Here is a 26,993-nt window from a genome sequence, read left to right on the forward strand (position 1 = left end):
AGGAGGATGTTGGGGAAGATCCCGGATCTGGATTTGCATAAGCTGGTTATGGGGGGCGGGGGGGGCGGGGTGGACTTCAACATAGTCATTAACCCAGGGCTCGACCGATCTAGCTCAAGGACAGGCAGGGTGCCAGCAAATGGCAAAGGAGGTAAAGGGGTTAATGGAGCAGATGGTGGGGTGGGGGGTGGACCCATGGAGGTTTGGGCGGCCTAGAGTGAAGGAGTTTTCCTTCTACTCGCACGTGCATAAAGTATACTCCCGGATTGACGTTTTTTATTCTGAACAGGGCTTTACTGACGGGGGTAGTGGACACTGAGTACTCAGCGATCACAAACTCAGATCATGCCCTGCAAGGAGTAGCCAGCGCCCGTACTGGAGGCTGGACGTGGGACTTTTAGCTGATGAGGTGGTGTGTGGGCAGCTGACAAAATGTATTCAGATCTATCTGGAGGTCAACGTCACGGGGGAAGGTTTGACTGCGGTGGTTTGGGAGGCGGTGGTTAGAGGGGAGCTGATATCGATACGGACCCACAGGGAGAAGGCAGACAGAGCAGAGACGGACCGACTGATAAAGGAAATACTACAGGTCGACAGGAGGTATGTGGAGACCCCAGAGGCAAGACTTCAAGGGAACGACGGAGGCTACAGGTGGAGTTTGGCTTGTTAACTACAGGGAAGGCGGTAGAGCAGCTGAGGAAGGCGAGGGGGGCGATCTATGAATATGGGGAGAAGGCCAGTAGAATGCTTGCGCAGCAGCTTAGAAAGCGGGAGGTGGCCTGGGGGATTGGGAAAGTAAGGGACAGAGATGGGAACCTGGTTGGAGATTCAGCTGGGGTCAATAAGGCGTTTGAGGAATTCTACAGCAGGCTGTATGAGTCAGAACCCCCCAGTTGGGCCAGAGGGGATGAGGCAATTCTTAGGGGGCTGAAGTTCCCGAAGGTTGATGAAGACTTGGTAGAAGGGCTGGGGGCCCTGATCGGGTTGGAAGAGATAGCAGATGGGCTGAAGGCCATGCAGTCGGGTAAAGCACCAGGACCAGATGGGTACCCCGTGGAGTTTTACAAAGGTTCTCTGGGATGCTGGGATCACTGCTGATGAGGTCATTTAATGAGGCAAGGGAGAGAGGGGCGCTTCCCCCAAGGATTGAGGACTGCATCCCGGATGTGATTGGGGAGGACCAGACGGGATTTGTTAAGGGGAGGCAGTTGGCGGCCAACGTAAGAAGGCTGATGAATGTTATCATGATGCTCCTAGAGGGTAGGGACGTAGAAGTAGTGGTCGCAATGGACGCAGAGAAGGCATTTGACCGGATGGAATGGAATTATCTGTGGGAGGTACTGGGGCGGTTTGGATTTGGGCGGGGCTTCATTGACTGGGTCCGGCTGCTGTATCAAGCGGCCGTATCTCAATTGCGTTGAGAGCCTCAAAAGGCTGGAAGGGACTGGAATACAGAGTCTCGCTATAAGCAGACAATCTACTCTTATATGTGTCGGACCCATTGGAAGGGATGGAAGAAATTATGGGGATTTGCGGAGATTTTGGCCGGTTTTCAAATTATAAATTGAACATGGGGAAAAGCGAGATGTTCGCAATCCAGGCAAGGGGCCAGGAGAGGCGATTGGGGGAGCTGCCATTTAGAGTGGTAAGGGGAGCTTTTGGTACCTAGGCATCCAGGTGGCGTGGGAATGGGAACGGCTGCACAAGCTTAATCTGGCCCGACTAGTAGACCAAATAAAGGAGGATTTTCGGAGGTGGGGCCTGCCCCCGCTGTCACTGGCTGGGAGGGTATAGACAGTGAAAATGACGATTCTCCCGAGGTTCCTGTTTGTGTTTCAGTGTCTCCCCATCTTTATTCATCGGTCCTTTTTTAAACAGGTCAGCAAGGTGATCTCGGGTTTTGTATGGGCGGGTAAGACCCCGCAAGTTAAAAAGTAGATGTTGGAGCGCAGCCGGGGGGAGAGCGGGCTGGCACTCCCGAACTTTAGTAATTATTACTGGCCGGTGGAGGGGGGTGGGGGGGTGAAGAGGGTTTGCAATAATCACTGGTTTGGGTGGAGGGTTCCAGAGATGGCAGAGAGCAGGGACCGAAAGGATGGGCGATATGTTTATAGAAGGGAGCTTTCCCAGCTTGAGGGAACTGGAGGTGAAATTTGAACTGACGGGTGGGAATGAATTTAGGTACCTGCAGGCGCGAGACTTCTTACGCAGGCAGGTCTCGACCTTCCCGCTCCTACCACCAAGAGGGGATACAGGATAGGGTAGTTTCCAGAGTATGGGTGGGAGAAGGGAGGGTTTCGGTCATTTATAAGGAGCTTATGGGGTCAGAGGAAACACAAATGGGAAGAGGAGTTAGGAGGAGAGATAGAGGATGGTCTCTGAGCAGATGCGTAGAGTAGGATCAACGCATCCACAACATGTGCCAGGCTCAGCCTGATACAATTTAAGGTCGTTCACCGGGCTCATGTGACAGTGGCCCGGATGAGCAGGTTCTTTGGGGTGGAAGACAGGTGCGCAAGGTGTTGCGGGAGGACCAGTGAACCATGTTCACATATTCTAGACATGCCCGAAGCTTAGGGGATTCTGGCAGGGGTTTGCGGACGTCATGTCCAAAGTATTGAAAACAAGGGTGGCGGCGAGTCCAGAGGTGGAGATTTTCAGAGTGTCGGAAGGCCCGGGAATCTAGGAGAAAGATGCAGACATTCTGGCCTTTGCTTCCTGGTAGCCCAGAGACGGATATTATTAGCTTGAAGGGACTCAAAGCCCTTGAAGTCGGAGACCTGGCTACCTGACATGGCTAGCTTCCTCTGTTTGGAGAAAATCAAGTTCGCCCTGAGCGCGTCAATGTTAGGGTTCGCCCGGAGGTGGCTGCCGTTCGACGACTTCTTTATGGAAAATTAACCATCAGCAGAAGGAAGGGGGGGGGGGGCCTTTGGGGGTAGTTTAGTGCAGAGTAGGAGGCTAGAAAAAGTGGGACATGTGAGGGAGGAAGACGGCTTTTGCACTATGTTTATATTTGTATGTACACTGTTTCTTCTGTTACTGTTATAAAACCATAAATACCTTAATAAAATGTTTATGAAAAAAAACTTAGGCCCAATCCCAAACCTCTCCAACACCGCAAACAAATAGCTCCACTCCACATGATCAAACGCCTTCTCTCAATCCAGCGTCACCACCACCTCCAACTCCTCAAACTCCTTATTCACCTGCTCCGGTGCCACCACCAATTCCCCTGTCCTATCCTGGACCAGAACAATCTCTCTTGCGGCCGCCTGCCGGCAGAGCTGACCCGCCAACAAGCGGCTGGCCTTCTCCCCATCCTCATATACCACCCACTTTGCCCGCCTTAACTGCCGAATCACTTTTCCTGTGGACAGAAGGTCAAACCTCGCCTGCAGCTTCTTCATCCTCACCAAAAAATCCAAAGTCGGATCCTCCGCATATCTTCCACCCAACTCCAAAATTTCCTCTTCCAACGGTTGCCACTGCTCCCTTGCCTCCCTGTCCACCTGAGCCTTAGACGAGATGTCCTTGTTCTCACTACTGCCATTCAATAATAATCCTTATTAAGTGTCACAAGTAGGCTTACATTAACACTGCAATGAAGTTACTGTGAAAATACCCCAGTCGCCACACTCCGGTGCCTGTTCGGGTACACTGAGGGAGAATTCAGAATGTCCAATTCACCTAACAAACACATCTTTCGGGACCTGTCCACCTGAGCCTTAAACAAGGTAATCTCGACCCTCACGCTTCAACATTTCCCACACTGCTGACGGCGACATCTCCCCCGTCCTATTAAACCCTCCGCAGCCCTTAATCACCCTTCCCATTTTGGTGCAAAGGTTTGGGTCCGCTACCAACCCACGTCCAACCTACAGGCAAGCCCCTGTGCCGGCCTCTTCTTCAGAATAACATCGACCCAAAGCACAGCATGGTGCGAGGTAATAATCACAGAATATTCTGCCTTCCTCATTCCATCCAACAGCGCCTTCTCCATAACAAAAAAGTCTATCCTCGAATACACATTGTATACAGGTGAAAAAAAAATATTCCCTCTCCTGAGGGTGCAGAAACCTCCAAATACCTTCATAAACGCAGCCAACACCGTAGCCCCCCAGGTATTAACTGGTGAGTATCCAAATCTGCAAATCTGATATGGCAGCCAATATCTTCTTCATAGATCCTACACCATCCCAATTCTGGCGAATGCACTAACCAGCATCACCAACCTCCCCTCCAAAGCACCTGTTACTATTACATACCTACCCCACTGATCCGCTATCATCTTCTCCATCTGTAACCTCACCCTCTTACCCACTATCATCACTACTCCCCAGGCCCTGCTATCAAAGCCCTAGTGGAATATCCGACTTATCCAATCCTTCTGCCTCACCTGATCCTTCATCCTCCGATGAGTCACGTGCAACAGCACCATGTCGGCCTTCAAACTCTTCAGGTGCCATCAACTTGGGATTCAGCAATGGGCCTGGCCTTCTTCACTCCTTGGACTATCCAGAAGTCTTAGCTGTCACGTCTGACAGATGCTCAGGTGCACATGGGGTGCTTATGCCAGGTTGATTGGCGGTCATTTAAATACCATCGCTCACCTGAGGGTTCATTTGTGTCTGTTAATGGAGGGAATCACCCTCCTGTGACTGAGAACCAACCTTATTGACCATGATAGAGCAGCCGTCCAATACCCTGACAGCTCCAGAGCCTCTTCCTACATAGGAGTCAGGATGGCAAGGACTGGCATGCCACCTTAGTTCTGGCCCTTCTTTATTACATTCTAGGTCCATTTCTCCTTCAGAAGCTTAGGAGGATAGTGTTAGTGGCCCATTAGAGCAAACACAACGCTGGATTGCTTTGTATGCTTGCTGTAGTTTCTGTGGTCACTGGCCTGCATGTGGCATTAGGCCACACTGGAGCAACTTTGCAAGGGTGGACAGTTCCAGACCAATGTCCCCCTGACATTCCAAGGTGCTACTGTAGCCTCCACTCATTGCCACTGACCAAGTAAGCCTAGCCAGAGGTCACAGATCAGCACCTGTGGTTTTTTTTTTTTTGTTGGACTATCCCTCTCCAGATTCGCACCCTCACAATCATACATCTTCCCCAAAGGGACCCAAGTTTTGTCACTCAACCTTGTGAAGCAGAGAGGGTCATTGCCTCACTTGCAGTACTGCAACCAAGTTCTCTGGAGAACCCCACAGTTCTCTGTGAACTTGCTTGGTTAGGCTGGAAGGTCTACCTATTGTTCCTGGGGAAGGGGACCTTCCGCCTTCCCCAAACAGCCAGGAAAAAAACTTGCAGGGAGTGGTTTGGAATCATGGGGACACAATGGATACTGCTTCTGCCATGCCCACAAGCAGTTTTCCATTGCTGCTTCCCTGCGAAATTGTGGGTGATCACTAGCTCCTGGATGATTGTGAGGAGAGATGACCTCTGGATGTTGTGACTGTTAGCATGTGGAGGGCTGTTGATGGTGGGCACAGGCTGATGGTCAAAGGTTGTCTGGTGGTGGTTACAGGCTGATGGCTGTCAAGGAGGTTGACAGATTCTTGCAGGCCTCCATTTAAATCGGGTGCTGATGGTCAATTAAATGTCCCATCAGCATTTCCTGGCATGACAGGTGATAAGGTGGCTGCTGTCTCAAGGCCTGCCTCTGGAATATGCCCCTACTGGCTGTTAATTGCCCAGATCAATATCAAACTGTGAGCAGAATTTGGAGTGATTTGCCAGGGAGTCGAGGGGCTTCCATCTCCACATCGCCATTGGGTCCCAAAGAAAATCCCTGCTTAAGTCACATTGCAGTCTCTTACTGTACCCATTTTGCCCCAGCATGTTAAATCTACAAACTTCCTAATTTTTCTATTTTTCCTCTACAATAGATGTCATCATGCCATCTTTGTTGTTTACTACTTTATTGTCAATACATCTGTACTATTTTGTGACTAGAGACAGGGAAGGGCTGTGGATGCTGTCAACATGGGCTTTAGTAAAGCATTTGACAAGGTACCTCATTGGCAGGCTGGTGCAAAAGATGAAATCACACAAGGTCAGGGGTGACCTAACTAGATGGATTCGGAACTGGCTTGGCCAGAGAAGACAGAGGGTAGCAGTAGAAGGATGTTTTTCCGAATGGTCTGTAGTGTTCTGCAGGGATCGGTACTGGGACCTCTGCTGTTGGTAATATATATAAATGACTTGGAAGAAAACGTAGCTGGTCTGATTCGCAAGTTTGCGGATGATACTAAGATTCCAGGAGTTGCGGATAGTGATGAAGATTGTCAGAGAATACAGCAGGATATAGATGGTCTGCAAAATTGGGCGGAGAAATTATAGATGGAATTTAACCTGGACAAATGCGAGGTGATGCATTTTGGTAGATCCAATTCAGGTGGGAGCTATAAAATAAATGGCAGAACCTTCAGGAGCATAGACACACAGAGATCTGGGTGTGCAGGTCCACAGTTCCTTAAAAGTGGCAGCACAGGTGGAAATGGTGGTAAAGAAAGCATAGGGCATGCTTGCCTTCATCGGAGTATCAAGTACAAAAGCTCACAAATTATGTTACAGTTATATAGAACATTGGTTAGGCCACATTTGGGATACGGTGTCCAATTCTGGTCACTAGACTACCAGAAGGACGTGGAGGCTTTGGAGAAAGTACAGAATAGATTTACCGGCATGTTGCCTGCTATGGAGGGTATTAGCTACGAGGAGAGATTGAATAAACTGGGATTGTTCTCCCTCGAGAGATAGAGGCTGAGGGGCGACCTGATAGAAGTTTATAAAATTATGAGGGGTATAGATAGGGTTAACAGTTGGAGGCTTTTTCCCAGGGTGGAAATGACAATTACAAGGGGGCACAAGCTCAAGGTGAGGGGGTAGATTCATGGAGATGCATGGGGGAAGTTTTTTCTTTTTACACAGAGGGTGGTGGTGGCCTGGAATGCACTGCCAAGTGAGATGGTTGAGGCAGATACGTTAGCGACCGTTAAGACTTATCTGGATAGACACATGAACAGACGGGGTATAGAAGGCGGTTGGTCTAGATAGGACACGTGATCGGCGCAGGGTTGGAGAGCCGAAGGGCCTGTTCCTGTGCTGTACTGTTCTTTGTACACCAGAAAGCTTTCACGTTTAATCCCTGTAATTAGCCAATGGAGGTACTCCAGCGGGTCTCAGTAAGGAAGAATATTAAAAAAGAAATAATCTGGGGTTGTCGCTTCGGATTGCTGCCAAGTCAAATATGGTGAAAAGAATCTATTGACATCAACCCAAAATGAGATTGCAATTAGTTATTATGGGTTGGACAGATGAAAAGTGAGCACCCACTGTCCAAGGTCATATGAGAAATGACAACATTGGAGGGTTACCAGTATCAAGTGAATCACGTTCTCAAGGGCAATTAGGGGTGGACAATAAATGCTGGCCTCGCCAGTGTTGCCCATATCCTATAAAAGAATATTTTAAAAAACGTTCCCACATTAATCCCACCTTCAGGAAGGTAGGAATATGGAAAAACAGAGGCCTGAATTTTTTGTTCATCATGCGTACACACTGGGTAGGTCTGGAAACAGACGGGAAACACATTCTCGTCCATGGTCGGTTCTGGAGTGCAATTTCACATTCGCTGGCTAATTAACAGCCACCCAGCCTGAAATATGCTCTGTGACAAGCGGGCAGAAAGAAAAGGAAGGGTGTAGGCTGGCATTTCTACAGTGTACCCTCAGGGGCACAGCCACTACGGAACTGTCTCTGGGAGCTGCTGGCCCATGAAAAATAAATATCAATGTTAAAACTTTGCCATTAGTATCTAGGCAGCACAATCAATGTCAGACCTCAAACCCAAGACACATCTGTTAATTTTATTTCAGCCTTGACAACACATCCCAACCTGGATCAAGAATGAGGCTCAAGTGCAATGGCCGCCTGGCTAAATCGGCCTGCCTATCAACCGTAAAAGCAGATGGACCATGTAAAATTGCATTCAATTGGCCTCTCAATCCACTAAATTGCCTGCTTGATTATTGGTGGGCACGCATGCAACTCTTGCATGCACCCGCTGACCAAAATATTGAGAGTATGTTATAACTTTGGGATGTGCACCAGCATCTTCTCTTGGGATTTCACGTGCTTCTGAGTTGGGAGCGCGCCTGCCCAATCAAAGTAAAATTCTGGCTAAATAGTTTTATATCTTTTCTCTTTTACTCTACTGCCTTAAGCACTTTGTGACATTTCATACCATAACTTCAAGCATGCTGATAAATGGGTAATTGACCATGAACTGAGCTCATAATTAAAAACGAGGTAGTTATGTTTAAACACTAATCAAGGCTTGGATGTTTATTATTTTACTGTGAATGCAAAACCTAACCAGGCCATTTCAGATTTTCAGCGACTGGGGCTGCTGCATGTAGCTACCCCTGCCAGCAGATCTGTTGTCATGCTATGCTACCTTCGTCTGACTTGTGCCATCCTTACACATCCACTGTATCTCAGGTGCAAAGGCTTTGGTTCACCCCTTTTTCTGCTGTCCTACAATTTGCCCTGTGGAAGAAATCTCTTTCTGGCTCCAATCAAATAACCAAAATACTAACATTTTTTTTTCTGGATGTCACTTTTTAAAGAGTTATTTTGGCACTTGCTATTTCAAGTATCCCTTTATTTACCTCGTGGCTTGCATATAGAATTTTCTTTCAGCCACTACAGTTAGTAAAGAATTCTATCAGGTGAAAGAATATGATAATTGGGTATTCACTAAATTAACAAAGAGTGTTATAAAGATGTGTCAATTAAGTTTTCCAACAAAGCACCAAGGAGCTAAAGTTGGCATTCTAAACATCTATGAGTAGATATGAATTTTAGCTAGATGAAGTTATTCCAGAAATGTTCAGAAATGAAATGTCCTCATTTGAATAGGCAATGGAATTCAGTTTCCTCAGCAATCAGATGCATTTGAAACATAAAGGCTAAATGTCAGAAGAAAAATGGAAAACTGTTTCATGTTTTAACTTGCAGATTATAAAAAATAATACATGAATGTTAAAAATCACTCAATCTTTAAATTTTTTTTATAAAGAGTACCCAATTCATTTTTTCCAATTAAGGGGCAATTTAGCATGGCCAATCCACCTAGCCTGCACATCATTGGGTTGTGGAGGCGAAACCCACGCGAACACGTGGAGAATGTGCAAACTCCACACAGCTAAGGGCTATGGAGAGAGAGCGGGTAAATGGAGTTGAAATCAGCCATGATTGAATGGTGGAGTGGACTCGATGGGCCGAATGGCCTTACTTCCACTCCTATGTCTTGTGGTCTTATAGTGACCCAGAGCCGGGATCGAAAATCACTCAATCTTAGGGATTCGCTACAATGTTGCTCAAACATTGCAGTCATCGGGAAAGTGCTGAAAAATATCAAGAAGTCTTACAACACCAGGTTAAAGTCCAACAGGTTTGTTTCAAACACTATCTTTCGGAGCACAGCTCCTTCCTCAGGTGAATGAAGAGGTTTGTTCCAGAAACATATATATAGACAAAGTCAAAGATGCAAGACAATGCTTTGAATGTGAAGCTGAGTAAATTGAGTCTAAATTCTCAGAAGTTTAAAGATTGAAAGGTGATGTTATTGAAACATTCAAGATTATGAAGGAGTTTGACAGGTTACACAGACGTTGTTTTTCCTTGGTTTAGGAAGGACAAGCCAAGGGTGTACAGTTTCAGGATATAGGGATGACTATTTCTCTTCACTGGGGTGAGGAGAAATGTTTTCACACAAAGAATTGTGAATCTTTGGAATTCTGTAACCCTGAGGGTTGTGGATGCTCCATCACAGAAGATATTTAAGACTAAGATATTTTGGACTCAGGAAATCTAGGGATATGGGAGGGAAGGCAGGAAATGGAGTTGAGGCTGAAGATCAGCCATGATCATGCTGAGTGTCTGAGCAGGCTTGACTGAATGGGTCTTCTTCTGCTCCTTTTGCAAATGTTCTCTTTGATTTCTGAATTCCTCATCTGAAGTACTTGGTATCTTCCAATCAAGTAATTTAGATTCTATAAAGTATAAAGTAACCTGGCACTTGAAATTATTTTCTTCTGCATTCATAACTGAATTTTGACATTTTCTGACTATCCAGATTAAATAGGGCACAGCAAGCGTACCCGGTGTACATTAAATTACGTAGTTACACAATTGATCAAAAATAATAAACTGGCACTTACCATCCTCATCATCCTCAGATGGGGAACCTTGGGTTTGTAGGTGAGCTAGTCTTGGGTCTGACTCATTTGGTTTGTGCCACTGAGGTCGGCTAAGAGGCCTGATCTGTGAGTGACTGATTGTATGTGCAGTTGCACTTTGAACAGATGAAAGTCCATGGGGTTCACCTGGTCTTGCCACGAACTGTGACCGTTGTAGTGCTACATTATAATCTGGAGGTTTCATGCCTGGATGTCGATGACCTTCTTGGAAGTCTGCAATGGGAATTCCAACATACCCTGGAGGTGTTGGTGGTGGTTCTCGATATCGGCCCTCTTTTCGTGCTGTAGTAACACAATACGCGACCATTAGAGATAATTAATTAAAGTGGTATACAATTAAGTCAGGAACTGAAAGCAGATCTATGGAAAAGCATAACACCAGATGTGGTCCTCAATTAAAATAAAAAGTCCTGCAATTTCAATTGAAAGAAATAGAAAAAAGTGATGCAATCTATGAGCAAAGCAAAAAGCAGTTGGGTCTTTTAAGAAGTGATTGTTGATATTGAGGGCAGAAAAATTCAAAATGATCCTTTGTCAGAAATATGTAAATCCTGTCAATATTATTAATTAAATAGAAACATGGCTTTAAAGTTGGATTATTTCTAAAATTAACTGAATGAGTAAAGCTCTTGGACTTCAGTACAGCTTTGTTCAGTAATCTTATTGAAATGTACTTTAAAAACTCAATAGTAAAATAAAGATATTGCATAAAATCTAATTTCTGGGCCCTCTTTCATTTCACCAAGTCAATCATCAGTTCTCCCAGAAATAAAAATGCACAAAATAGCTTTTAGATCTTTGATTTTAAATGATGTTGAATTAATCTACGACCAAATAAATTACATGTTGTTCCTCTGTATAAACCATCCATTACTTGATGAAGTCCATTTCTTAATATACCTTACACCTAAATAATTAGCATGCTAATCAGTGGTTTGCTGAGCAAAGTGGAAAGATATCTTCTTCTTCTTCCCATGTGGTTCAGTGCACATCATTTCAAACCAAGGTCAGATGTCAGTGCTTGACAGCACTGGGCCTGGGAACAGGGCATCTGCCAACCCCATCCTTTGGGAGCAATATATATTGCATTGGAAGGGCTCTTGCGAAAGCATAATTTACACAGAAGATTATCCAGTGAATTCAAGTGCTGCTTGATTTACTTTATGAAACTGATTCTCCTGGCAACTTTTATCAACACATCTGTTTCTCACATGTGATAAAAGACAATCAGTCAGTACTATCGGCTATTAATCAACTTAGTGGCGATCTTTATATTTGTATAATCTGCATTATTAATAAAATGTACACAAGATTTACAGAGACTTATTCTAGACAACTGCTGCTCTGTACACAAGCATTTGTAACAATTAATACTTGGAGTATTTTTGTTTTCTTAGTAAAACTAGTTTATCTTCATCAGTGGACACAGGCTAAAACATCTGGAGCACTGGAAGTGAAGTGCTATGCAGGGATTCTATTTTACACAAATGAGTACCAGAGGCCATCATAGGGGGAAATAAAGTAGGTGCTGAAAGGTTAGAAAAAGGGAGGGGGAAAATTCAACTGCATTAAAAGTATGGACCATTGCTCTGTTAAAGTAAAATTTTAAGCCTTTTTGTTTTTAATCCATCTTCTATGGCTTTCCAATGAACAGAACCTACACCCCATTCTATTGGCAAGACCTTGAGAATGGAGTAGGATAAAATCGAAATCACCCATCTCTTCCCCTATTTCGTACCTCCTGGAAGCAAGGTCAGGAACAATAATGGAGCTGGGACTGAACTGGTAAATGGTGCATCTTGGGGGAGTTTTCTGTTCAACTACAAGATCATATTGTAATTTTCAGAATTTAATACAACTTATTGGAAAAGAAGTCTCATTTGTCGATGCTTTCTCTGGATTCTGATGGAAGAAGGCCCATATGGAGCATAAACACAAGCACAGATCAGCTATCCTGAATGCTTTGAGTCTGTGCTGCAAATTCTATGTAATACTTACCAATGAGACCTTTTGCTGAGGATGAAGATACTGTTATATGAGAAGGCCTAACATTCTGCTTGGGATCTTCTGGAGCTAATGCTGTGCTGCTTCCTTCAGAGTCAAGTGCTACATCCTTTCCACCTCTCCGTTTTATAGTTCCTGTGTCACCTTCAGAATCCTCTGCCCAGTATCCTGTTGTCGATGCCCAGCTGTTTCTGGACTGAGCATGGTCAATGCCATCTCTAGTTTGACTCTGCCTGGTGAATTTTGTGCCACGTTCAGAGAATATGGTTTGGTCCATCTGGTTACCTGAAGCCCACATGGTTGTTAGTCCTGTTCCTTCAGCAGAGGTCTCAAAATGAAGATTCCCCAAACTACTGAGTGTCTCCCAACTTTTCTGGTGCTGAATTGTTTGGATGTTATCATGAGATCCACTTGAACAAGAAGTCCAACTTCCTCGACCACTGTCTGCCGCATCAAGGGAAGTTCGGTCTCCCTGGTCCTGGGTTAACTCCTCCATACTCGGTGAAGACAGGACTGCTTCTCCTGCATACAGACTTCCTTTGCCCTCTGTGCTTGTTGGTGTGTAAGAACTAAATAAGAGAAAGCATTGATTTAAATTTGGCAAAAAAAAGCACCCACCATTTGCGGTCAGCAGCAAAGTGATAACAGTTGCCACTGACCCCATGTAGAAAGTTGCCCCCAAAGATCTAACAAAGTCCATGGCAGAGGTGTCATCTTTCCCAATATTAATTTAATTCTGGTGTCAATTATAGGATCACCAGCATCCAGCAAAAGAGGGTTAACTCAACAGTCACAATGTTTATTAAAGGAAAGGAATTATAATTATTACATGACCCCGGGTTGAATTCCGTAAATGTAAATTATTAAAGAAGCATCAGTACCATGGATAGAGGGATGTGTTTACGTCATAATTCCAAATTCGCTGACTTCCCGATCCAAAGTTAATTATTGGCAGTGGGGAAGAAGAAAGAAATGATGGAAAATAAACAGTGGGGCAGAGCTGACTGGAGACAAGAGTCTGATAGACTCAAAGAGAAATCATCTTAGGTCACATTCATAAATATCTTGGATGCTAGTTCAAAAACATACTGACAGGCTGAGGGTGAGCTCCAAGTCGATATAAAGCATGCATGGAGAGAAACGATTAACTTCTGTTCTGATGAAAGGTTATCTCGACCTGAAAAGTTCACTGTTTCTCTCCACAGATGCTACCTGACCTGGTGGGTATTTCTAGCATGTGTCTTTATTTCAGATTTTCAGCATCCGCAGTATTGCTTTTGTGCCAGCTGATGTTGCTCTGCACAGAAAGCCCATGTTAATTGAATAATAAGGCGTTTAATTGTATTCAGGTGGTGAGGATTAACTGAGAATTAACCATGCTCATATCAAGCGTCAGATCAAGCCCAGATAAAGTGCAATGCCTTTTTTCTTGTTGGCTTGGATCTGATTTGTCTCTCTTATGGAGACCATGAATTGGATTTGATTTTTGGAGCAAGCAATGAGATGGATTAAGGACTTGCCCTGTCCACTCTGTGCAATGGCTCTGTAACTTTCAGGATGGAATTTTAAAAATGTTTTGTACGTTAAAGAAGGTTGAAATTGTTGTTGAATTCAAGGTGCAGAATGTGTAATATGTGGCTATGTAAATAAAAGTTTTCAAAAGTATAAAGATGTGTCCAATTCTATGCTTCACTGATTGGCTAGGTGAATTATAACATTTTTTTACACTTACAAGCTCATGAAAGACATGAAGCCTTTTAATGAAATAATTTAAAGTTCCATATCTAAACTGGCCCCATTTGCGGGAGTTGTCAAGTGGCTGCAAGCTGCATAGGAAACCTGAGAGTGACATGCAGAAAATGAATGCTAACCAATGCCCACATTGCTCTGCGGATTCTCTTATTTAAGAGCATGCATTGCACAGGCCTGAACAGATAGTCATACTACCCCTCTGGATTGGTTCACTTTGTGTGTAGTGCAACCCAAATGAGGAAATAATGTAAAATATGAAGTTTTTGAGCTGCTTTTTTTTTATAAGGTGAACCAAATCAATGGTGCGGAATGGTCAAATACAAAATTAAGTTCCCTCAATTTTGAATCAAGCTTCACCCAATTTAAAATTTCTGTTCTGCATTGAAATGGCCGCATTGAAGTTTCCTGTGGGACCCATGCATTGAACCCACAAGGGGGACTTCCTCAAACATTTGAGTTGGACATAGCTCAAGAATCTGAGGCGAAAAGGCTCCACATGAATCTACTAGGCCACCCTGTCATCTTTGGTTGTACGAGATTTAGGTAATGTCAAATAGAGGAAACAGATGATCACTGTTGTTCAGATTGGAAGACTCTAATACTGCAACTTCAGTTCACAAATGGCCGAATAATTCACCAAATAAACTAATTGGTCCAAGACACACATGACACTGATAGAAGATGCAAGGGTTTTGTAGAAAAATCTACTTTATCTTTGGGTGTCTGAATTTGAAATTTTATGAGAGCAAAGTTCATAGGTGCAGGCCTTACTATTTGAAATGATCAATATACTGGAAAAAATAAAATTCTTCATAGTGATCAGGCAGAAACTGTGGCCCTGAAGTTCAGGCATGCCTACTTTTGAGTAGGCTGCCAGGGTAGGAGGTGGCACCTACTTCAGGCCACGCCTATGAAAATGGTAGCATGACTTCCGGTTGCGGTGATGCACTGCTAAGCCGCACGTTTCGGCAGCTCCCGTTCTAACGGACATTTGGGTTCTTATCGGGAGTCCCAACGGAAATGTTTTTCTCGACCTAACCGAGTGTGGGGTGACAAAGGAAGGAGTCCCCCCGGGTGTGCATGGAAAGGAGCGGCGGTAGTGGCCAGATTGCGAAGGATCCTTTGGAGCAGCGGCAGAGAAGAGAAGGGAGAAGCAAGATGGTGGAGGATGGAGCCCAGATGGTATGGGGCCCAGACCAGCAGGAGTTTCTCCGACGATGTGTGGAGGAGCTCAAGAAAGAGGTGCTGGCGCCGAACCTACGGATTCTAGATCTCCCCGAAGGAGCAGAGGGAGCTGATGTTGGGGCTTATGTGTGCACGATGCTCCACACGCTAATGGGAGCTGAGGCCCCAACGGACCCCCTGGAAGTGGAGGGAGCATACCGGGTCCTCGTAAGAAGACCAAAGGCAGGTGAAACACCAAGAGCAATAGTGGTGAAGTTCCATCGCTACACGGACAGAGAGATGGTCCTGAGTTGGGCCAAGAAGGCACGGAGTAGCAAATGGGAGAATGCGGTGATACGTGTGTATCAGGACTGGAATGCGGAGGTGGCGAGAAGGAGGGCGAGCTTTAACCGGGCCAAGGCGGTGCTCCATAGGAAGAAAATAAAATTTGGGATGCTGCAGCCGGCGCGATTGTGGGTCACGCATCAGGGCAAGCACCACTACTTCGAGACGGCGGATGAGGCATGGACATTCATCCAAGAAGAGAAACTGGACTAGATTTGAGAGTTTGATGTTTGGAGAGAAGCAGCGAGGTGGTGGTACAGGAATGTAAAGTGGGGAAAGGGGAGGGCTATTGTACAGCAATGTTGGACGGGGAATTTCTCTCCCCCCGATGGGGGGGACACGAAGAAATGTGGGCGCCGGTGGAAAAAGGGACAGGAAAGGGGAATGAGGGAACTGCGCCATAGGGGGCGGCGCCGAGAGGAAAGCGCGGGTATTTTCCCGCGCTATGGAAATTATAGCGGGAAAACGGGCGCAGGAAGGAAGGGAGCTCCACACGCAGGGAGGTCAAAGGGTTAACGGGGTAAGCCGAGGTCAGCCAGAGTTAGCTGACTTCCGGAAGCAATATGGGGGGAGTAACCAAGCTAGAGGGGGATCTAGCGGGAGGGTGGGGGGAAGATTAACTGGGTTGCTGCTGCTGAGTGCAAGGGGGAGCTGGTAAGAAATGAGGTGATCGGGGCGGGAAGGCGCTGCCTGGGGGACAGACGGGTGCGCGGGACCTGGATGAGGAGATGGCCTAAAAAAGGGGATGGCTAGTCGACGAGGTGTGGGGGGGGGGGGGGGGGGGGGGGGGGGGGGGGTGAATGGCCCTCCAATCCGGCTGATCACGTGGAATGTGAGAGGCTTAAACGGGCCGATTAAGAGGGCACGGGTGTTTGCGCACTTAAAGAGACTGAAGGCGGACGTAGTCATGCTCCAGGAGACGCACCTGAAGGTGGCGGATCAGGTTAGACTAAGAAAAGGATGGGTGGGACAGGTATTCCACTCAGGGTTGGACGCGAAAAACAGAGGGGTGGCAATACTGGTGGGGAAACGTGTATCATTCGAGGCTAAGAATATAGTGGTGGACAGTGGGGGCAGATATGTGATGGCGAGTGGCAGACTGCAGTGAGAGGCAGTTGTGCTGGTGAATGTATATGCCCCGAACTGGGATGACGCGGGATTCATGAAGCGAATGCTGGGACGTATCCCAGACCTGGAGGTGGGAAATTTGGTAATGGAGGGGGATTTTAACACAGTGCTGATCCAGGGCTAGACCGGTCCAGATCCAGGTCCGGGAGAAGGCCGGCAGCGGCCAAGGTGCTTAAGGGATTTATGGAACAAATGGGGGGAGTGGATCCGTGGAGATTCGCCAGGCCGATGGCTAAAGAGTTCTCTTTCTTCTCCCACGTCCATAAGGTATACTCCCGGATAGACTTTTTCGTTTTGGGAAGGGCACTGATCCCGAAAGTGGCAGGAACGGAGTACTCGGCCATAGCCGTTTCAGACCACGCCCCGCATTGGGTGGATTTGGAACTAGGAGAGGAAAGGGAGCAGCGCCCACTCTGGCGACTAGATATGGGACTACTGGCGGATGAGGGGGTTTGCGGAAGGGTGAGGGGGTGTATTGAGCGATACCTGGAGGTCAACGACGATGGGGAGGTTCAGGTGGGGGTAGTATGGGAAGCGCTGAAGGCGGTGGTTAGAGGAGAGCTGATCTCCATCAGAGCCCACAAGGGGAAACAAGAGGGCAAAGAAAGAGAGATTAGTGGGGGAAATTCTGAGGGTGGATAAAAAATATGCGGAGGCCCCAGACGAAGGGCTATACAGAGAAAGACGAAGACTACAGACGGAGTTTGACCTGCTGACCACGGGAAAGGCAGAGGCACAGTGGAGGAAGGCACAGGGGATGCAATATGAGTATGGGGAAAAGGCGAGCCTGCAGTTGGCCCACCAACTTCGGAAGAGGATGGCGGCGAGAGAGATCGGGGGAGTTAGGGACGAAACGGGAAATATGGAGCAGAGAGCAGGGAAAGTGAACGAGGTGTTCAAGACCTTTTATGAGAGGCTATATAAATCCCAACCCCCGGGGGGAAAAGAAGGAATGTTATACTTTCTGGACCAGCTAAGGTTCCCGAAGGTGAAGGGGCAGGAGGTGGCAGGTCTGGGGGCGCCAATCGAGGTGGATGAGGTGATTAAAGGACTGGGGAACATGCAGGCAGGGAAGGCCCCGGGACCAGACGGGTTTCCGGTGGAATTCTACAGGAAGTATATGGATCTGTTGGCCCCGCTCTTGGCGAGAACCTTTAATGAGGCTAAGGAAAGGGGGATGCTACCCCCGACAATGTCGGAGGCGACGATATCGCTAATCTTGAAACGAGATAAAGACCCGCTGCAATGCGGGTCATACAGGCCATCTCACTCCTAAATGTAGATGCCAAACTGCTGGCAAAAGTGATGGCGACAAGGATAGAGGATTGCGTCCCAGGGGTGGTACATGACGATCAGACAGGGTTTGTAAAGGGGAGACAACTGAATGTCAATGTACGAAGGCTGCTGGGGGTGATGATGACCCCCCCCACCGGAGGGGGAGGCAGAGATAGTGGCGGCGATGGATGCAGAGAAGGCATTCGATAGGGTGGAGTGGGACTACCTGTGGGAGGTGCTGAAGAGGTTTGGGTTCGGTGAGGGGTTTATTAGATGGGTCAGACTCTTATATGGGGCCCCGGTGGCAAGCGTAGTCACAAACCGGCAAAGATCGGGGTATTTTCGGCTACATAGGGGTACAAGACAAGGGTGTCCACTGTCCCCGTTACTGTTCGCGTTGGCAATTGAACCACTGGCCATAGCGCTGAGGGATTCGATGAAATGGAGGGGGGTGCTTAGAGGGGGAGGGGAACACCGAGTGTCGCTCTATGCAGATGATCTACTGCTATACGTTGCGGACCCGGTAGAGGGGATGCCAGAAGTAATGCAGATACTTAAGGAGTTTGGAGAGTTCTCGGGATACAAACTAAATATGGGGAAGAGCGAGCTTTTTGTAATGCACCCCGAGGAACAGGGAAGGGGGATAGATGCTCTGCCGCTGAGGAGAGTGGAAAGGAACTTCCGATACCTGGGGATTCAGGTGGCCAGGAACTGGGGAACCCTGCATAGACTTAACCTGACGTGACTGGTGGGGCAGATGGAGGAGAACTTTAAGAGGTGGGATATGGTGCCGCTGTCGCTGGTGGGCAGAGTGCAGGCAGTTAAAATGGTGGTTCTCCCGAGGTTTCTTTTCGTGTTTCAGTGCCTCCCCTTTCTGATCACAAAGGCCTTTCTTAAAAAAAATAGACAGGAGCATTACGAGCTTTGTGTGGGCAGGAAAGACCCCGAGAGTAAAGAGGGGGCTCCTGCAGCGCAGTAGGGACAGAGGGGGACTGGCGCTGCCGAGTTTGAGCGACTACTATTGGGCCGCCAATGTGTCGATGGTCTGTAAGTGGATGAGGGAGGAAGAGGGAGCAGCGTGGAAGAAGCTGGAGATGGCGTCCTGTGAGGGAACGAGCCTAAAAGCGCTGGTGACGGCGCCGCTGCCGTTCTCCCCGAAAAGGTACACCACAAACCCAGTGGTGGTGGCAACTTTGAGGATCTGGGGGCAGTGGAGGCGACACAGGGGAGTGACGGGTGCCTCGGTGTGGTCCCCGATAAGGAATAACCACAGGTTTGTCCCAGGGAGGATGGATGGGGGGGTTCCAGTGTTGGCAACGAGCAGGAATTAGGAAGCTGAGAGACCTGTTTATAGACGGGACGTTTGCAAGTCTGGGAGCGCTAGAAGAAAAATATAAGTTGCACCCTGCGAGGCAACAGGTGAGGGAATTTCCACAGCTCCCGACGCAGCGGATCCAAGATAGAGTGATTTCGGGGGCATGGGTTGGAGAGGGCAAAGCGTCCGAAATATACCGGGAGATGAGTGACGAGGGGGAGGCGATGATAGAGGAGCTGAAGGGAAAATGGGAAGAAGAGCTGGGGGAAGAGATCGAGGAGGGGCTATGGGTGGACGCCCTAAGTAGGGTAAATTCCTTGTCCTCGTGTGCCAGGCTTAGCCTGATTCAATTTAAGGTCCTACATAGAGCACATATGACGGGAGCAAGACTGAGCAGATTTTTCGGGGTGGAGGACAGGTGTGGGAGGTGCTCGGGAAGCTCAGTGGACCACACACACATGTTCTGGTCGTGTCCGGCACTGCATGAGTTCTGGGGGGGCGTGGCAAGGGTAATCTCAAAGGTGGTGAAGGTCCGGGTCAAGCCAGTCTGGGGGTTAGCTATATTTGGGGTTGCAGAAGAGCCGGGAGTGCAGGAGGCGAAAGAGGCCGATATTTTGGCCTTTGCGTCCCTAGTAGGATTCTACTCATGTGGAAGGAAGCAAAACCCCCAGGCGTAGAGGCCTGGATAAACGACATGGCAGGGTTCATAAGATTGGAACAAATAAAATTTGCGTTGAGAGGATCGGCTCAGGGGTTCTCCAGGCGGTGGCAACCGTTCCTTGACTATCTCGCGGAACGATAAGGAAAAGATAGAAATGACAGCAGCAGCAAACCAGGGGGGAGGGGGGTGGGAGCACTATTCTGTGTTTTTGCTATTTGTTTTTCTTTTTAGTTTTTGTTGTTAGTTCACTATATTATTTAAATAATGTTATTTACCAGTTAATGTATAATCCCTTTTTGAGTTGCAAAAACGGGAAAAATGTTTGTTTGAAAAATTTTAATAAAATATATTTTTAAAAAAAGAAAATGGTAGCATAATAGTTATGTTACTGAACTGGTAATCCAGGGATCAGAGTTCAAATTTGAGCCAAAGAAGGAGATGCAAGGTACCAAAAAGGCTTCGTTACAAAATATGGGTTTTAAGGAGGGTGTTAAAACAGGAGAGGCAGACAGTTTAGGGCTGAATCGCTGTTAATAGTGTTAAGAGAGGGGACAATAATACACGAGATGCTAGAGTCAGGCGAATGGAGTTGGGATGAGTAATTATAGTTTTGGAGGAAGTTACAGAGATTAAGGTTGAAAATTTTAAATTTGAGATGTTTGAAAGCCTTTTTAGGTCAATGAGGACAGAGGTGATGGGTGAACAGGTCATAATGCATAATAGGATACAAGCAGCAGAGGAGTTGGACAGTGGAGGATGGGAGATAAGAACGGAGACCATTGGAATGATCAAACCTGAACATGACATCTGCATGGATTAGGGTTTCACTGGCAGGATGCCGGAGGAAGGGACAGATGTTACATAGTGGAGGAATTTTATTTATGATGGAAAGGATGTTTTGCCAAAAGTTCAGTTCAGCTTCGAAGAGGATAGTGATACAGTGAACTGTCTGGTTTAGACTGTAATTGTGGTCAGGGAGAGAATGGAGTTGATGACAAGATTACAGAGTTTGTGGCAGGGTCGGAGGTTGATGACTTTAGTCTCTCAATGTTTAATTATAAATATTTCCTCCTTCAACATCTCTCCACTCCTGCCCAACTGGATTCGCCTGATTCCATTTTTATCCAATCGTAGCCAGAGATCATCTGTATTGCCTTTTCCCGCCCTGAGTTATGTCAGCTGCCCAAGGATCTATCCTCAGCCTCCTCTTATTTCTCACCTACATGCCTGCAACATCCAAGAACTGGCAACAGTTTTCACATGCAAGTTGATAGTACCCAACTCTGCCTCACCTTCACCTCTCTCGACGCCTCCACTGTTTCTAAATAATCAAGACTCATTTCATGACATCCAGTACTGGATAAGCAGAAATTTTCTCCAACCAAATATTGGAAAAACCAAAGCCATTGTTTTCGATCCCAGCCACAAACTTCATTCTCTAGTCACCAACCTCATCCTGCTCCCAGGCAACTGTCTGAACCAGACAGTTCACAGTCCTAGTGTCGTATTAGATCCCAAATCAGCACATCTGCTGTCGATATCCACATTCATGCCATTTTACCTTTAGACTTGACTATTCCAATGCATCCCTGGCTGACCTTGGACATTCTACCTCCGTAGAATGAGATCATCCAAATCTCTGGTGCCCATGTTCTAATTCACCCCAAGGCCTGTTCCCCATCACCATTCTACTTCCGGCATACAATGGTTCCTGATTTTAAAAAAACAATTGTAAAATTCTCCTACTTATCTTCAAATCCGTCCATGGACTCCCTATATTCAGCTTCACAACCTTGTTTGATCTCTCTGCGCCAATAACTTTAGCCTCTTGAGCATCGTTAATTGTAATTGCTCTACCATTCGTCGCCATAGCTTCAGCATTCAAGGCCTTATAGCTCTAGAAAACCCACCCTAAACCACTAAGCCTCTCTACCCCCCCCTTTAAGATGATTCTTAAAGCACATGTCTTTTACCAAACATTTGGACATGTGCCATATATCACCTTATAGGACTTTAAAGTTTGCTTTGTACTGTTCCTGTGAAGTACCTCGAGACATTTTATGATGTTAAAGGCACAATATAAATACAAGTTGTTAAGTAAAGTAACTATCCTTGATCTCTGAAAAGATAGATAAACTACGTGGAAATAATATAAATACTACCAGAAATTAAGTCATTTACTAGTGAAAATATTGTTTTGTAGAATCTCTAGTGCAGAAAGAGTCCATTCAGCCCATCGATGTCTGCACTGACCCTCCAAACAAGCACCCCACCCAGGTCCACTCCCCTACCCTATCCCTATAACTCTACCTAACCTTTGGACACCAAGGGGCAAGTTAACATGGCCAATCCACCTAACCCGCGCATTTTTGGACTTTTGGGAGGAAATCAAGAGCACCCGGTGGAAACCTACCCAGACACGGGGAGAACATGCAAACTCCAGTCACCCAAAGTCGGAATAGAATCCGGGTCCTTGGTGCTGTGAAGCAGCAGTGCGAACCACTGTTTCTCCACACCACCGTATTTAGCTGTGTTTACTGGGAAAATGCATTATAGACGTCAGTCACTGATCAAAGCAGGGGAATGTTAGAGCTGGCCCCTATCTCTCATAAAAGCAAGGGGGTTGCTTCACAGAAAATGCCACTGTTTACAATGGTAATGTTCCTCATATGATCAGATAAAGGCAGTACAAGACAGACTTCATGTTTTCACCTACAACAAGCCAACTACTTAACGGCATAGCCAGAGCTTAAATGACGCTAAGTTAGCAGCAAATGTAGGCTTGAATAAAGCAAGCACTTAAGCAGAGAACTTTCTGTAATTCAGTACTTCAAACCATAGCTAGGTGTTTGACAAAACAACAACAAAAGCGTTCCAACCTTAAACAGTATTGATCTGGGTCAACTGCTGATCGCTTTTCCAGTTTTCTTTCTATACCCAAGCCTAAATTGGAGTCCAAAACACTGACAGAATGTCGCTGTCGGCGGTCATCATGAAGGCTGGCAGATACTGAATCGAAGGAGGAATTGCTGACAATGCTTGAGCGGGAAGAAATTTCACTGTGGCCAGAATCTGAAAAATTATCTGCAGTGGCACTTGGTGCTAATGCAAAGCCTGGAAAAGAAAAAAAAAAGTTTAATTACTCGGCAGTCAAATCTTAATACCAGTTACGTACTTGGAAGAGCTGGAGGTGAAAAAAATCTGAACTCCATTAGTACTAAAGTATTGGTTCATTTCCATTGACCTAATTAACCCTGGACTGGTATAAAATCAAAACATATTTAGTATAGTGGAGGAAGCCTTCAGAATAAAGGATCTTCGCAGAACAAAAACCAAGGGGAAAACAAGGTTGCTCATGTCCACATGCATCTATCTGGTAATAAAAAGCTAATTCTGGATCCAAGAAAGAATGGAAGAGGTTTGAACATAAAAACTCATGCTATTTAGCAGGGTTTTATCAAACGTTTGCCAATCTTATTTTGGCAATATAGGATTATTTGAAAAATAATTTATGGTGCTGAAACATTGGCATTAGACGAGAGAATGTGCCTTTTCACATGTTTTTGAAAAACAATTTAGAGTGCCCAATTCATTTGTTCCAATTAAGGGACAATTTAGCGTGACCAATCCACCTACCCTGCACATCTTTTGGTTGTGGGGCGAAACCCACGCAAACACGGGAAGAATGTGCAAACTCCACACAGACAGTGACCCAGGGCCGGGATTGAACCTGGGACCTTGGTGCTGTGAGGCAGCAGTGCTAACCACTGCACCACCGTGCTGCCCACCTTTTCACATGGTCGGCAGTATAAAGTTTCAACCTAATAGGACCAATTAAATATTGTCACAAATATAGAAAATATTGGAAGTCTAGCATATTAAGCAATAGGGAATGTTTCAAAAACTTAGGACTACAAGGTAAAATAATTACCTACCAATTGCAGCACGTCAGCATTGCTCTTTTAAGAATACCTGCCCGAAATTGGGTGAAGGTAAATTCAATCAGAGCTTTGAAAAGGGAACTGGATAAGTACCTGAAGATAAAAAGTTTGCACTGGTATAGACAGGATGCGCTAAATAGCTGCCTTCTCTGCTGTAACCATTACTGCACTTCTTGCAGGGGGTGAATTTTGATGGTCTTTCACACAATTGACATCCTGTCGTGGCAGCTGAGAATCCTTTTACAGCCCCTTCTGCCCTCCCACGTAAACAGGGCAGCTTTGCCACAGCCAAGAAACTGACTTTCCCACAATTAATTGGTGCATTAAATTCAGTCCAATGTGTGATTGAATTCTCAATGAGATTAATCATTGCATCTGACATTGCTCCAAAACATTGCACGCATCCTCACAATGAATAATTTGCACCTCTGGACTATTATTTCTACTATTGCTCAAGTGAACGGAGGCAATTAGAAATATTGCCCACTCAATCCACTAAACAATGTTTGTTTTTAAAGTTTCACTTATATTTTTTAATGCTTGATGCAAGACATGAAGCATTTACTTGTTTCTTTTTAAGCATCTCTTAATCATTTGAGCATTTTTTAAAAGGTGACTGACTGTACATTTGAGGTGGTTACATTTTATTTCCCCTCCAACTGGTTGTAGCTCAGGTCTTCTTACAACTGATGAATTGTTAAATAAAACAAATAAATTATGAATAAATATTTAGCAATTGAATCCTACTTGTAGAAGGATAAAAAAGTTTCAGAAAATGTTCTGACGTTCTAGACATGTTATGTGACCATTTTCCTCTCTGATTGTGAGTGCACCCAGTTTCTGAAAATTAACTGTGTTATTTTATATGATAATCTATGTTCAAGTATACTCTGATTTTTTTTCTGGCCTACCACTCTGTTCCTTAATTACCCAGGTCAAAATTGCATACTGTGATTGTGATTTTCAAACAAACATAATTATACGGTCATCTAGTCATACATATCTTGGTTAATTAAAATTCTTGCTTTAAAATGACAGTAGGTTCTCGTCTTCTACTTAAATACCCTAAACTACCAACCACCTCCCACAACCCCCGCCCCAACCAATCTGGTACATTTTTCTTTATACAACAACCCCACCTATCCCATAGGTCCGTGGTACATTGTTATTCTTGTTACTGTTTTCACTTCCAAGAGAGGATGAAGAGTCTGATAGGTCCGACTGTCTGGAGCCATGAGATCTCAGCTTACTGCCACCTGACAAACAGGATGAGAAAACCAATTTAGAAATCAAATCTGACACTCACTGAATCTCCCTTGAACAGAACCAGGCTCTCATTTATCCAGACAACCTTCACAGCGGTGAAGTCAGCCTGACTAATTCAGAGAAAGTTCTTCAGGACTTTAACTAAGAATAATTAGATGGCAGAAAACTTAATTTTTCTCTCTCCACAAAAAATGGCAGAAGATTATCTACAATATTAAATGATTGCACACACAAAAACTCCAAATGTTTACAAAATAACTGCCATGTGCTCTAACTGGCAAATTCACAGTACATCAGATAATCATATCCTGGCATGGGTCAAGGCTAAGGCCTACATTGCTAAATGGCATGTCCTCACACTGGTTATTTGTACACTGCCAATGTTTTAACACTTGTCTTAAAATGAAAAACATGACAAGATTTACTCGAATCTGTACAGGAAGAATATGCATATTTTCACAATCCTGTAATCTGGTGAATATCTGGAGTCAGTATAGTTTTCAACAACATCCTTTAACTACATAATAGTGAAAAATATAAGCACTGTTTTCTTGTATGGGTCACAGCTTGGAAGAAGTCAAAATTCTTAAATTGGAAGAAAAGAGTTTCAACCTCTTTGATTCGGAAATCAAGATTGGACAATGTTTCTATTAAGGTGAAAGTAACCTGCTTGTGGGGGCGAATTCCTATTGATGTGTTCTGGGTCACTCATGAGATGATGGTTCTATTCAAGGACTTACCGAATCCTTCCAAAGCAGAAGCACAAAGGCTGAACTAAAAATCACCTAACTCAATTGTAAAACACTAGGCTCTATCATGCTATGTTAGTTAGCTAAGCAGCTATTAGTTGATACAGTGAAGGTGGCAAAATATTTAAACATTTATACTCTCACCAGGTCACATAATTATGCAATACAAGACCTGAGCCAGCAAGTGGAACAGGGGAAACAGAACTTTTTTCCTCACAATTTACAATTGGAATGCTGCCGTGCTGGTCAATTGTTGTTTGAAATGAAGAGGTGCAAATTTTAAGCACAAAGTAAATGCACCTGTGGTAGTATAGCTATGGAAGTATGGTGAATGGAGAAACAGCTGAATTACTTACACAATTACAAACAATAAAATTTACAAAGCACTTGGAGCCAGTTGTAATAGATAGTATCAGAGGTGTGAAAACAGATGTTACAAAATATTTTAATACCACATTTGATAATAGTAGGTTAAATGTAATAAGCTATTTGTAAAATAGTTTTGCTATTTGTCAGTAGAACCATGTTTATTAGCCTATGAGAAGCTTCTTTCAGTTTTGGGAAAAATAGCCATTGGGTAACCTATAATTAGCAAGCACCATGGACTGGATTTAAAAGTAGTATTGAGTCCAGATTGGAGGCAGGTGTGTACGCAATTTGGCACCACCAACCGCCATAATCCTGGCCCGGAGTGATTTTGGATGAGGGTGGCTCAGGTTCGGATTCGCTGCCCGCCAGGAAGCATGGTACAGTCAATTAAGGCCAATTATTGTCAATGAATAGGCCCGATTCCCATTCGGATTGCAATTTCCAGCTGGCATTGCGGGCAACCCACATTTGTCCTGGACTATGTCCTCTCCCCAAATGAATAACAGCTGGGCTACAACTGCGGTTTCTGCAGTCGCCTGGAGGGTTACTCTTCCAAGATCATAGCAGGCAGCTGTGGCTTTTTAATACATCAGGATAAAATCACCTTCCTTTGTCCCTCGCAGTCTCCATCTTCAGGATTGGCAGTTGCCACCTTGGTTGAGTGTGGCCATCAATCGAAACCTGCCCACAGGCTTTAATTGGATGGTGACCGTGCTCCATGGCCATTAATTGGCTGAAGATTTTAAA

At 45.4% G+C, this 26,993-nt stretch overlaps 1 protein-coding gene across 10 annotated transcripts in view; it reads right to left on the bottom strand.

Moving 5' to 3' along the window:
• The window catches only part of rapgef2b (Rap guanine nucleotide exchange factor 2b), a 508,586-nt gene that overhangs the window by 39,106 nt on the left and 442,487 nt on the right, over window positions 1–26,993 (bottom strand). For 7 of the 10 annotated variants that reach the window (XM_072495762.1, XM_072495763.1, XM_072495761.1 and 4 more), the window contains 4 exons: window positions 25,002–25,118; window positions 22,801–23,035; window positions 12,276–12,850; window positions 10,239–10,559 (listed from right to left, as the gene is read on the bottom strand). In XM_072495762.1, coding sequence (XP_072351863.1) covers window positions 10,239–10,559; window positions 12,276–12,850; window positions 22,801–23,035; window positions 25,002–25,118 — 1,248 coding nt within the window. The remainder of the gene's footprint in view (window positions 1–10,238; window positions 10,560–12,275; window positions 12,851–22,800; window positions 23,036–25,001; window positions 25,119–26,993) is intronic. The other 3 variants (XM_072495765.1, XM_072495767.1, XM_072495764.1) reach the window with 1 other exon arrangement.

Source organism: Scyliorhinus torazame, chromosome 3 (assembly GCF_047496885.1).
Source record: "Scyliorhinus torazame isolate Kashiwa2021f chromosome 3, sScyTor2.1, whole genome shotgun sequence".
NCBI lineage: Eukaryota > Metazoa > Chordata > Chondrichthyes > Carcharhiniformes > Scyliorhinidae > Scyliorhinus > Scyliorhinus torazame.